Below are 13,171 nucleotides of genomic sequence, written 5' to 3'. Positions count from 1 at the left end.
ACTCTAACAAGGAGGTCATGGGAGACTCTGTTGAGCACTCTTTGACTTATTAATCTTCAAATCAATCACGAAGGTGAAACACACGAGCTTCCCTAACACAAATGAAAGTTTTAAAGAGGCATACACATTGAGTGCACACATAAACACAAGGTTGTATCGCTGTCGATTGAAGGGTTTTCCCTTCACACAAGTCGTCAAATTTTTGTTGTTTTTGTTGCTGTCGAAACTGTCGCCATGTTTAGTTTGTGATTGATTGTCGGTTGATTCAAGGTCTAAAGATGTGCAACGATGTGTAGGTGTTGTGGTTGCTGAGTGTTTTTACCACACAAAGTGAAGTATGTGATTGTAGTGAAAAAGCTCTCAAATTTTTGGCACCTAATTGGGGTTTTCATCATTTTTTCCAAGTCAATGTTGAATAGGAAAAAGTTGTCCTATTTGCACAATATTTAGCTCTTTGAAAAGAACTTGAGAAGGTTTAAAATTCTCTGCAGCATATCAAAAATTTTAGGATTTGTGAAGGAGGCTCATTAGATTGAGCAAAATATTAAAAGAATTTGCTTTTTGGGCCTCTTTTTTTGAAGAGAAATTGAGCTATGTGTAGGAAGTTCAAATGAACTCCAAATGCAGAGCTTACGGGATCAAATGAAAGATGGAGGAAAGTAAATCCTTGTGCACAAAGTACATTTGCAAAATGGTGCTTTGATCTCTAAGGAAAATTAGAGAGGAATAAGCATAAATTGTGCGCAAGCAATGAGATAGACACTCACCAGAAAAGACACACACACACCAGATGCAATTATCAATGCAACTTAATTAGATAGCAAAGAAGCTCTAATTTCTTGCAATTCACTTAACCCTATTGATAGGGAGAAATCGGATTTTGAGTCCATGTAAACAATTGCTGCACTGCTCAAAGCATATTTACATGGACGAGTCCATGGCTTAAACAATTGCTGCACTGCTCAAAGCATATGGACGCGAAGAGAAGGCCCTTTTTTTAAGCCAATGATCCTTTGAACGCGGCATCCACGCTGGTGCATTCGCCTCAGCGCCAAACATGGCGTGTGTAAGTGCCCTTAGAATAGAAAACGAATACAAAGAAGCCAATTATTATTATAAGCCTTAAAGGTGGAGGAGATATGGCACTCTTTTAATGGAGCCTGGCCGCATATGCGCCATCACTCTTTAAATTTTCGCATAACTTTTAAGAACTCTTCCTCTTCTACCTCCGCTTCGATTTCACAGTCGGGTAGACGCAATTACAAGCTGTTTACAATTGGCAGCTAATTAGCTCTCATAATTATTTCTTGCAGATGAGAAGATTTTAATTTTTGTCTACATTAGGGAATTTTGGACTCTTGAGTGCCTGGAATCATTGTAATAAGTAAAGGCACAGTCACGGACCGCTTTCTTGTAGGTGGGTTGGGTTGATCATCATTCTAATTTTGCTTTTCTTATTGGAGAGCTGCTGCCCCACTGTACCTGTCGTAGTTAGCCTGCATATCAATTAGAGAAACAGCAGCGTAGCACCTGATGAACATTTCTGTGTTGGTCCCTAATCTTTACGACTTGTTTTTGTGCGATGATTAATATCGTGTGATTAATGCTAGTCCTTAATCATACTAATTAGTAATTACCTGCCTGCAATTGGTTGATTAGAGCTAATAATTAACATGGACAACAGAAAATCTTGATTGAGTAGAGTTGCGTCAGCAGAGGTCGAGCGTAATTAGGGGGTTAATGATGAGATTAGCTGAGCTAAGGAGATTAGTGCTCTACAGGAAATCAAGAGCAGAAGTACTTATTGCAGTGAAGGCATTCCCATACAAAGCAAGCTATATTCCAGGTGCTGCTTTACTTTATTCCACTCAAAATGTAGAAAATGTTTCAGTTAAACATTTTGAACTGCATTCGCTCTTTTCTTTCTTGGATGGGTCTTTTACTGGGAAGTTGCTGGCTGCATGTTTGTGTACATTTGAGCTTCACTGTGCATGGCAACATAAATTCTGCTCTGCAAGTGCATGATGAAGCAATCAACTTGAAGTTTTGCAGGGTGCGCAAAGTGATGGAGGAGGAGGCGGAGGGACTGAAGATGGAAGGCAGTGCCTTTCTTCAATCTATCGCCTCTGGATCCCACGGAGCTCGTGTATTCTCTCTCTCTCTCTCTCTCTCTCTCTCTCTCTCTCTCTCTCTCTCTCCCACACACACACACACACACACACGCACATGTCTGTGTTTCTGTATCTTTAGGTACGTATGTAAACATAGGAAGCATATCTATACACGAGAGAGAGAGAGAGAGAGAGAGAGAGAGAGAGAGAGAGAGAGAGAGAGAGAGCACATTTACTACATTCGTTTGTTAGTTGTTCAAAATTGCTTGCATGCACATGTCAATTTAGCAGCTCGCTTGCACCAATACGCGGTGACATGCATCCTTGAAGTTGAGAAGCTGCTAAACCTTCTCAATGCATGCATTTCTTGTCACTATAATGGGTGGGAATCATCACAAAACATGATGTAGAAGGGGGACTTCTCCCATGAGTAAATAACATTTGCCTATTCCCATGGGATCAAGGGATTGCCGATGTCCTGGCTCACAGAATGTGCACCGTTTTACCCTAAATCAAACTCTTATGTAAACTGGATGTGAAGTACTTTGATGTGGACTCCAAGTAAGCTGGATGTAAACTGATTGTGAGCTGCATGAAAGTTTGTGTATGTAAACCAAGAAGCAGATGATAGCCTATTGGTAAGGCCTCGCTCTCATTGGAGAAATCACAGGGGTCCAAAGCAATGGGGTTCACAATACCCCATCTCTTATTTGTCTGGTTGCAAAAACTAATGGTCTACATCCTTCCATGGTTGCAAGCCATTGACACTTTCGAAAGGGGGAGTGTCAATTAGTCCCATGGTGTCCCATTGGATTGGTAGCAAGATAAGGAAGGCGATGAGAAGCAAAGTGGTAGGCCCAATGGCCGAACCCACCTATTTTGGAGAGGGGGGGGGAGGGTGGTGTTCCATCTTGTTGTACTATATAACAATTTGGTGAAGGTGATGATAAGTAGTTAGTACACTCTTTTACCAAACCCACCAATTCTTGACCAACTGGGAGACTCATAAGCTCTCTCGATGGGGTCCCTGTCTCTTGGGGAAGAGATGATGTAGCTAGGAAACTCAAAAGAGCTGATTTGAGTCGACTTCTAGTGTCTAGATTTTGCATCTACTTGGCTGAAAACTCTGTGCTCTTTGCTGAGATCTGCAAACTCTTGGGCTGATCTGATCTCTTGATCCCTTCTTGATAACCAAAGATGGTTAAATTCTCGCTGATCTAGGCTCTACCTCTTAGCTGCAAGAACACAAGGGTTTGAGGCTGATTTAAATGGAGTTGTACGTGACAAATCTACACCGGATGGTCGTCCTTGATGGCTGAGTATGGCTGCAACAAAATGCAGATGCTGTTGCTCCAACTGCGGTGAAACTCCAAAGAAACACTGGCTGCAAGGGCTGCCGCAGAAACACTAGCAAAAGAGGGATTGGAGAGGTTGCCTCCAAGGGCTCCCTTGATACTCATATCGACACCAAGACATTAAAAGCCACGTACTTGGCTGCTTTTTGTGGACTTTTACAAGTGAATCGTGTAGCACAATAGTGAAGGGGACTCCAAGATATATATATGAAGTGACTAGTTCCACTTGACTTCCTACAAGAGTAAATGTAGCTTGGCTTCTAGCATTTCTCAAGGTGTGAAAGATCAAGGTTCGGTGTAATCACCCATCGGCGGACGGATGACTCATCAAGTCTCGTAAAACTACAATTGAAAGACTTGAAAATAGTTGAGAAGATTACACTTGCAATATATAGATGTCAATAGCTGTACGAAAAATTTGACGATTTGCACTATTGGTGATGACGTGGCAACTATATGGATTTTTGAAATTCACGCTGGTTGATTTGGGCAATTTTTACCGCTAGCTTTTTGGAGCAGTTACTTTTGGGGCTTTGCTTTTAGCATCCCATGTACTCTTTATAAGTGTCCTTTGGGCCATTATTTTAGGCATCTGGACGTAGGGCTTGAAGATTGGTTCCGGCAGGAGTTGTATCCTTTGCAGTTAAAAAAATGAAGAAATGCCGAAAGGGACGCCAGTCTTTGGGACTAGTACGTCTAGGGGTTGAACTCCATCACTCCACATGTGCGTGTGTGGATTTTGTATTTCTTTGTTCTTTCAGTTGTTTTGAACTACTAAAAGCGTTGCCAAATGTGTTGATTGTTTCTTCGTCTAACTTTTTGTCTGATCACTCGACGGAAGCGATTACAGTGTATCAGTCCCGGTCCTATCAAAGATGAGACAAAGCAGGATGGCGCTTTCAAATTTTCTATCAAAGAATCCTCGTGTCTCTGCCTTGGACTCACTAGCCACTCCCACCCTTAGTCCATCGCGCATCGGGGGCACTCTCGTCTTCATCCCTTTGTCTTAAGGGGCACAAGCCCTAAAGAGCCCAAGACCACTTGCCCTCTTGAGACCAGAGCAAGATCCTATCGACATGGACGGAGAATAGAGAGATTCTTCAAGAATTATCTTTTTTTTTTTCCCTTTTTTAGGAGAGAACCGATCCTACATCAACTTACAGATGGGAGCTATGGAGTGGGATGAAGAAGAAACAAAGAGAGAACGAGGAAGAGGAGAAAAGGGAGTTTGTTTTTGCCCTATAAAGCTCTAATACATGCTTTTTGACGCTTTTCTGTGTTGTAGAGGCCTCTAAAATTTTCTTCAACGGTTGAGAATTGGAATATGTGACATTAGGCAAAGTTAATCCTCTCGAACAAGCTCTACGCGTTGATGCAAACGAATTTTGATTCCAACAACTTTGAAAAATTAAAGTGTGAATTGTGAACTGCATGTTCAATCAATGTATGTTTTTTTGTGGTACTTAGAGTTAGTGTCTATTGAGTCTACTAAAGAAAGTTTTTGTCCTATAGCTATTTAATCGAGGATGATTCCTCTTCTTTAAGAGAAGAATATGAGACAAGTTAGTGACGTGCCAACTAGCCGGATGCTCGAGAATTGCGCTATTGGTGATGACATGGTAGCAGCTGTACAGAAATTCTACGATTTGTGCTATTGGTGATTACGTGGCAATTGTATGGAATTTCAAAATTCTTGCTGGCTGATTTGGGCAATTTTTAGCGCTAGCTTTTTGGAGCGGTTGCTTTTGGGATAAGATGCTTTTAGTCGAGTAGCTTTTGAGGCTGTGCTTTTAGCATCCCATGCACTCTATATAAGTGCCCTTAGGGCCATTCTTTCTCGCATCTGGACGCATAGTTCGAAGATTGGTTCTAAAAGGAGTTGTATCCTTTGCAGATTAATAAATAACAAAATACCGAAAGGGGCGCGAGTCTTTGGGGCCAATACGTCTAGGGGTGGAACTCCGCCACTCCACGTGTACCCGTGTGGATTCTCTATTTCTTTGTTATTTCAGTTGTTTTGAAGTACTAAAAGTGTTATATACCTTCATAAGTTCAGAATAGTCTGAACTCACGAATTATAATTGGGAATAAAGCACTCATAAAACTATAAAAGCAAGGGACACAAGAAAAGAAAAGAAAAACAAAAACAAACAAACAAACTAACTAAATCACTTTGTTTGCTACGAAACAAAACTAGATAAAACAAAACATTATTAACTTAAAAAATGTTTTTAGAAAAGGCATGTGTAAAATAAGTTGACGCAACGTATTTGGCTTAAAACAAGTACTCAACCTTAAGCAAAAAAAGGATAAGACATCTTAAAAAGTGTGTAGATAGCCGCTCCGTTTGTCTTTCCGTCCGATTTTTCGTGGGAAGTGATTACAAGGTTAATTATTTAGTACTCAGAATGCTCTACAAGCTCGTCTTTTGTGGCTCGCCGATTGGAGCATGAATGGAGAAGTTATGGGCATTTTGATATTTTTCGGGGGCCAAATCTATCGTCTTTGGACCGGACTTGAGATGCGTGCTCGAGTGATCGGCTTCAACTTTACAGGCTTTTGGATGATCGCGTCTAGCATGCGTTAGAGCATGTGCTTAACAATGCTCAAGTTGGGCATTAATTTCTTATGGCAGATACAACTCTCTCTACAGTTTCGAGCTTCCTTGAACAGGGGAATTGATGTGAAAGCAGATAAAGTTTGAAGAATAATCGATAATAATAGTACCTTGGTCGGTATGTGGGCCAAGTGTTGAGATTGACAATGCTCTGGTCCATAATTATGCTAAATACGGTGCATTTCAGAAAGCACAGTCCGGAATGTTCCCTCTTAAGTACATTGATTGTGGGCTATGTGTTTGGTAATGCTTCGGTTGATAAGTATGCTTTGTGCGGTGTTCTTCAGAATGCTTTGGGTTGATAAGCATGCCAAATGTGGTGCACTTCATATATCACAAAAAGTAATTGAGAAGCTTCTTGTTTGGAACGTGTTCTCTCAGAATGCAGTGATTGTGGAATATATCTAACATGGCAGTGAATGAGCTCTCTCGGAATGCGCTGATTGTGGACTGTATCGAACATGGCAGTGAATGAGCTCTCTCGGAATGCGCTGATTGTGGAATATATCGAACATGGCAAGAAAGCTTATTGTTTTTTTTAATATCATGGGCCATCAAAGGAAGACGTTGTGCTTGGCGATGCCGTGGTCGATATGCAAACCAAATATGGTGCACTTTGAAGGGTTTGGCAAGCAATGGCCACCCATAAGAAGTGGCTTCCCAAGAGCTTGGCCATTAAATGGTAGCTCGTAATTAGAAGAGGGGGGTTCAATGTGAAAAGAAAGGAGGAAAATGTTTAAGGAGCATAAAAGGAAGCAGTAAAAGAGGAGTAGGAGGGGCATAAAGTATTCTAGGAGGAAAAGCATCAAGGAGCTTTAAGGAGGATAGAAGGATCAGGAGGGGCATAAAGTAGGCTAGGAGGAAAAGCATCAAGGAGCTTTAAGGAGGATAGAAGGAGAAAAATTAAAGCACGAAGATTGGCTTAAGGAGTGCTAGCAGTGCCGTTTACGGCTAAGTTCTGCAATTAAGTTCCATGTCGGTTATAATTTATCAATTTAGTGTTAAAGTTTCGGCATCTCAAGTGAACTGCCCAATGTGTTCCCATTATTTAGTTTGGCTTTTAGGTATTTATTTTACTTATTTGTCAAAGTCTTGGGTAGGGCAATTCACTAGGATTGCTATATAAGCAACCCCTTGCCTCCATTGTATACACATTCAGTTATTCTTTTTTTTTCCGAGAAAAAGATCCTTCTATTAGTTAATGAAAGCTGCCCGTAGGGCTACAACCACCTCTGCAAGAGAGGGCTACAACAAACATGATGGGGAGACTCTCCCAATGAAAGAACAACATATATACAGTGAGGCTAAGTGAAGGGATGGGAGGAGGGAAGAGCCACACAGGTGGTCGGTAGTGCCATCTGAGCACACCCTGCACAATGGTATAGAAAGGCCCAGGGCGCCAGAGTTGAAGGAAAGCCTCGCGACGCTCCCGCATGCGGTCGGAGCTGCCCTGTAGTCCCTCAAACTGTCCTCTGAGAGTATGGATCAGCTCTAGCCAAAAGTCACGAACAGTCTCTGTTGGCGGCACAGAGCGGGCCTCAAAAATGCGAAAACAACGGGCCCGCCAGATGAACCATAGTGTCAGGCCACTGATGAGCTCCCAACACTCCTCTCTCACTGCACCACTCTTTTGGAGTAAGCTCTGTAGCAGGTTGGAGTGTAGGACGCCCCCCCTGTATCACTATCATCCTGCTGGTGGAAGATAGCTCAAATTGAAGTGCCGGGCCCGTGAGAATGGACCAAGCCGTTGCCCCCCAAGTGTACTGTCTAGCCATGGAGAGAGTAGGCATCAGCCGAAGAACTCGTAGCCACACCTGCTGGTCCGAGGGACAGTCCCAAAGACAATGACGTTGACTCTCCACCAACTGGTCACAGGTTGCACATGCGGCCGAGAGACCACTATGCACAAGCCAGCTCCCTATTGCTGTAGCTCTGTGTGCAACCAGCCACTGAAACAAAGTGACGCGCCTCGGCTGTCTGGAGTCCCACAGCCTCTGCCAAAAGGCTGCCAAGAACTCGACTGTGAGGCCCTCCTCCTGCCAATGACGTGCTGCAGCGGGGCAGGCCTCTCTGTGCTGCAAGTATATGACGTCCAAGCCGAACAGTGTATTGAAAGAAGGGGACTCCTGGGTGGTCTGCAGAAGAGAAGGGGTCCCTCCATAGCCACTCAACAGGATCCCACTATACTCGTGCCAGTGGACAACACTCCCAAGCCCATAGCCTGGAGTGTCCAGTCTCAAGAGCTGCTGGGTCAGGGTCTATGACGCAAGTCCTCCCACAGATGCCCACAACTCGGATCCTCTGAAAACAGCACTCTGCTACCTGCGGGGCCTCTACTGCAACTCGCTGTAATCGTCCCCCACCCTGAAGCTCGAAGAATAGGGCTGGGATAGTCTCGGAGCAGGCCCTGACTGAAATGAGAACCTCCAGTCGTGTGAAGGCTCCCATCCACCGGGGTGCTACTGGCTCGAGAGGCGTGAGCCACTCAATTGGAACTGACTCTGAGATGTCTTGACACATGCTCTGCACCCCTCTCATGCCCTGCAGCAGCTGGAAACCCTGCACCTCCTCTGACAAACCTGTGAACTCTAGCTAGTCACCTAGAGAGCGCGCTAGACCTGCTGCCATGGGACCCCAGGAAACATGAGGCCGACTACAAACCAAGTGGCCTCTCTGAGTGCTAACCATGGGGTTCCAGACGAGGGGCTGCCGTAGGCGCTCCTCCGTGCACATCGGTTGTCGCTGCTCTAGGCCACGTCGTAAGAGCTCCCAAGAACGAAGCAAACTCACAGCGAAGCGGTCCTCCAGTCTCCTGCTCAAACCAACTCGGCGCATCTCTGTAAAGATCCATTTGGTTGAAGGTTGCCAAGGGCCTCCTAACTGAGGCACCCTGGCACGAAGCCTCTGCAACAAGAACTCCTTCCAGGGCTCCTCACTTGGAAGAAGTCCTCTGACAATGAACTTCCCTAGAAGGGCTCTGCTCTGCTGTGTTGGATCAATGATCCCAAGCCCTCCCTGAGAACGAGGAAGCGTGATGATCGACCAAGCCACCTTGGCTCGGGCCATCTGAGTGTCACGTCTTGACCAAAGGAAGTTCCTGATCAGCCTCTCTACCTAGCTGATACAAGAACTCGAGAAGATCCAGCATGAAGTGATGTACCACATAGTCGCCAATAGCACCTGGTTGGCAACTACTACTCTACCAGCCAGCGAAAGTCGTGCTGAGCTCTAATGTAACAGCTTTTTCCTGATGGATAGGAGAAGAGGAGCAATCTGCTGCTCGGGAGACAAGTCCAAACCAACCTAACAACCCAAGTACCAAACTGCAGTCCCTGGGGGAATCCACCTGAAACCCTCTCCTGGCATCCAATCTGGCACAGGAGCACTACCAACCGAGAAAGCCACTGTCTTTCTCCAGTTGATCAGTGCGCCCGATGCACAACAGAATGTCTCCAGAGCCTGCTCACATCTGTGAAGATTGGCCTCCTGGCCATCTAAGTACAAGGCCGAGTCAACGTCCAGTAGCTCCTCTCCCCGAATAGGGAGTGCTAAGCCCCGAAGACCAACCTGCTGTGACACCAAAAATCTGCTCATCGCCTCTGCATAGAACAAAAAGAGAAAGGGGGCAAGAGGACAACCCTGTCTGACTGAGCGTGTGAGCATGAAGCGCTCACCTCTCCCCCCTGCCAAAAGCACCTGACTGTGAGCTTGTCTGTACAAAGCTAACACCCCTTTGATCCAAGCATCTGAGAAGCCCATCCTGCAGAGAGTGCCCTCTAGAAAGTCCCAGTCAACTCGGTCGTATGCCTTCTCAAAATCGAGAAGAAAAATCACAAGGTTCTGACCACGGAGCCGTGCCAGGGTAGAAGCCTCCTAGAAAGTAAAGATGTTGTAAGGATACTACGTTCCTTGACAAAACCTGTCTGAGTCCCATGTATAAGGCTCTCTAAAAGTGGTTGAATCCTCAAACTCAGAGCCTTGGCAAGAATTTTGTAGGCTGAGTTGAGGATGGTGATGGGGCGCCACTGTCGAATCTCATCCAAGGAGCCACCCTCCTTGGGAATGAGGTAGATCAGACCCTCACTCATGTTGTCAGGCATCACTCCTGTGTGCAAAATGTACTGAAAAGCACTACAAAGATCTGGGCCAAGCAGGTCCCAGTACTCCAAGAAAAGCTGGGAGTCAACCCATCCTCACCTGGACAGCTACCACGAGGGAGGGCCCTAAGAGCTGTGTGCAGCTCCTCAAGCTGAAGTGGCATCTCTAGCCTCTGGCGCATCTGTGCCCAAACTTGCGCCCTGCATGCATCCTGCCGCTCTGACTGAGGCTCAACCGACAGTAACTCACGGTAAAAGTCAGTAGCAAATGCACGCATATCCTCGGGCTCACAAGCGACTGACCCATCGGGCCTCCTCAACTGAATGACCTTGGCATGTGAGTGCCGAGGTCCCACTGTCTCAAAAAAATCACCAGTCACTCTGTCACCCACTTGAGTCCACTGAGATGCCTGTCGGTGAAAGGCAAACTCATGACGCCTCTCCTCTGTGTTAGCAAGCTCCTGTCGAGCCTGCTGTGACTGCTCCTCCAACTATGGACTGTCTGGATGTTGCTCCTGCATCCTCTGTAGTGAAGCAATGCCTCGTCTGAGACGCTGCTCCGCCTCCCTCGTTGCAGCCCGATGAGCGAGAGACTCCTGAAGAAAAAAGTGGCTAAGCTGAGCTAGGCCTGAGGCCACTCTGTCTGCAGATGAAACCTGGTTGTCCATGCCCTCTGTCCAGAGAGCCTCTACCCTCTCTCTGAGTGCTGAGTCCAACAAGACCCTCTCTGGGATGCGAAGCATCGTGCTCCCAATCCTCTACCTGTCTGCCACCGTGAGGATCACTGGTGCATGGTACGAGAAGGAAGTCCTTTCCAGGATGCCCACTGAACCCCCCAAGTCACTGAAGTGGTCACTAGTGTAGAAGCAATCTATCCGCGATAGATTCACTCCTTCCACTCTTCGGTCCGATCTAGAGAAGGCAAGAATGTCTGGGGGCCTCACAAAACCAGAGTGCTGCCATGTATCCGAGACCCTCAAAGTCATACAAAACCTCTCCCAAGCTGCCAACTCGACTCCATGCACAGTAGCATGGCTGCCACCAATCCTGTCAGAAGGGTCCTCCAACATGTTGAAGTCCCCTCCTATACACCAATGATCGGCCTGCGGCAAAGACTCAACATCTGTGACTAAAACTCTGCACGAGCTCTCGCCACATTGGGCGCATAGATGTTCAGGAAGCCCACAAGGCCACCCTGAACCTACATAGTAATCCACTGAGCATGGCCTGTTGCAATGAGTCTGCAATAGTCATACATACCCCACCCTGGATGCCTCCAGGTCCAAAAGCAGCTGACCAAAAGGTATCATAAGGTCCACGCAAAATCTGACCACATCGCCGAATGTAGCTCTCACACAGATGGTGCTCCTGAAGCATAAGGAGATCAATCTCTCCTCCCACAAGGCAACGCTGAAGCTCCTGACGCAATCGGCCCCGCTGTCGCTGAAACTGGGGCCCACCTAGTCCCTGCACGTTCCATGAGACGATCCTCATGGGGAGCGAGAGAGAACAGATGTTGCCGCTGCAGCAAGACGGGCTATCTTCGAGGCAGGCTTGGATGGGGAGTAATCCGCATCCGAGCGTCCTCTAGATAGGCGTGACTGCAGTGAGTGCCTAGCCCATGCCCAAGCAGAGTGAGCCGTGCGTAACGCAACCTCCTCTGTCCAGGAGTCCGCATGAATGTATACATAGCAAGGCAAACACTGCGTATCAGCAAAGAAGTAAACCACAATGTGTCTACATCCTGCTGAGTCTGGGGGTGTCACCGCCGCAAACTTGGCCAATGGCCACAAAGTCTGTAGCATATTTGTAACTCCCAAGTTCTCCCATGTGGTGAGAGAACTCTAAGACCTGTGTATGCAACCATCCCACCACTGAGTCAAGGAACCACTGTCTCGGACCTACCACAGAGGGGGAAGGAGAAACCAACTGCTGAGGCCAAGGCCTCTGTCCCCCTAGCGGCGAGGAACAAAACATGGACCTTGAAACAGGCTACCTCACGGTCTGGTGCGGAATCGCCGAGAAAACGAGTGAACCCGTAGTCGAAGAAGTCCCAGCGGCGTCGGATGTCAATGCTCGCCAGCCCACGAGGGATGGTTGCAAGGGAGGATGTCTGAATCTGCAGAGGGGGCCGCAAGAAGGGCTGACCCTCTCTCGCTAGGCGACTCGCGGCAAAGGCGTTGCCAAGAGATCTCCTAGCCGCCGGAGAGGGACCAGTCTCTTGAGCCGACTGAGGAACTGGAGCAGGAGGGGGGGGAGAAGGAGCTGGGGAGAGTGGAGGAGAAGAGGGGCGGGATGGGGTGACAGAGGCAGAGGGGCAAGGTGGAGAGGCGACGGGAGCAGAAGGCGGTAAGGATGAGGAAGAGAGGGGGAACTCGGGGGGGGGGGGGGGGGCTGTCGAGGGAGAAGCGGAGGTGGGGGCTGGCGCAGGAATCTCCTCCTGCTCAAGAGGACCAAAGCGGTTCCCCGTGGGAACCCACTGCTGCTAAGTAGGCACCTGAGGGCCACTCTGAGTGCCAGGCTGACGTTGCGGCCCCTGGCGTCGGCGGCCACGGGCTTGTTGCCACCCCTCCTCCGTTGGAGCCCCAAGCTCGGAGGGTGGCTCTGCATCTGTATGCTGTGCCGCTAGCTGTGGCTGCGGGCCAGCCCTGGCAGGCTGGGGCTGAGGCTGTGGTGCAGGTCGCAGCCTCCTCCGTGGACAGGCCTTCGCTAGATGGCCCATGTGTCGGCAAATGAAGCACTGGTTCGGGAGGCCCGAGTACTCCACACTCTGTCGAAACCAACCCCCACTCATCCGAGGTAAAAGGATAACCTTCAGGAGCGTGTGGGTATCTCTGACCAAAACTCGAACTGAGGGAATGCCAGCCGCCTTGGCAGCTACTGATGCTGCCGTACGAGGTGTCTCCAGGACAGTCCCAATGGCGGAATCGATCCTAGAAAGAAGTGGTAGGTACTCCCTCCGTAAACCCGGAAAGCAGACTGAGATGGGGA

The 13,171-nt window shown here is 47.5% G+C and overlaps 1 protein-coding gene across 6 annotated transcripts in view; it reads left to right on the top strand.

Annotated features, from left to right (window-relative positions):
- Positions 1-946: 946 nt before the first annotated feature.
- Positions 947-13,171, top strand: part of LOC147419448 (uncharacterized) — an 89,687-nt gene continuing 77,462 nt past the window's right edge. Inside the window, exons 1-4 of one of the 6 annotated variants that reach the window (XM_086506304.1) lie at positions 1,156-1,249; positions 1,345-1,384; positions 1,811-1,846; positions 2,053-2,146. In XM_086506304.1, the coding sequence (XP_086362430.1) occupies positions 1,171-1,249; positions 1,345-1,384; positions 1,811-1,846; positions 2,053-2,146 (249 nt within the window). In that variant the 5' untranslated portion in view covers positions 1,156-1,170. Of the gene's footprint in view, positions 1,067-1,155; positions 1,418-1,437; positions 1,548-1,781; positions 1,847-2,044; positions 2,147-13,171 lie in introns of those variants that run through there. The other 5 variants (XM_086506299.1, XM_086506302.1, XM_086506300.1 and 2 more) reach the window with 5 other exon arrangements.

This window comes from Adiantum capillus-veneris, chromosome 29 (assembly GCF_014529385.1).
Source record: "Adiantum capillus-veneris isolate H3 chromosome 29, ASM1452938v2, whole genome shotgun sequence".
Taxonomy (NCBI): domain Eukaryota; kingdom Viridiplantae; phylum Streptophyta; class Polypodiopsida; order Polypodiales; family Pteridaceae; genus Adiantum; species Adiantum capillus-veneris.
This window is presented reverse-complemented; position numbering and strand designations above follow the sequence as displayed.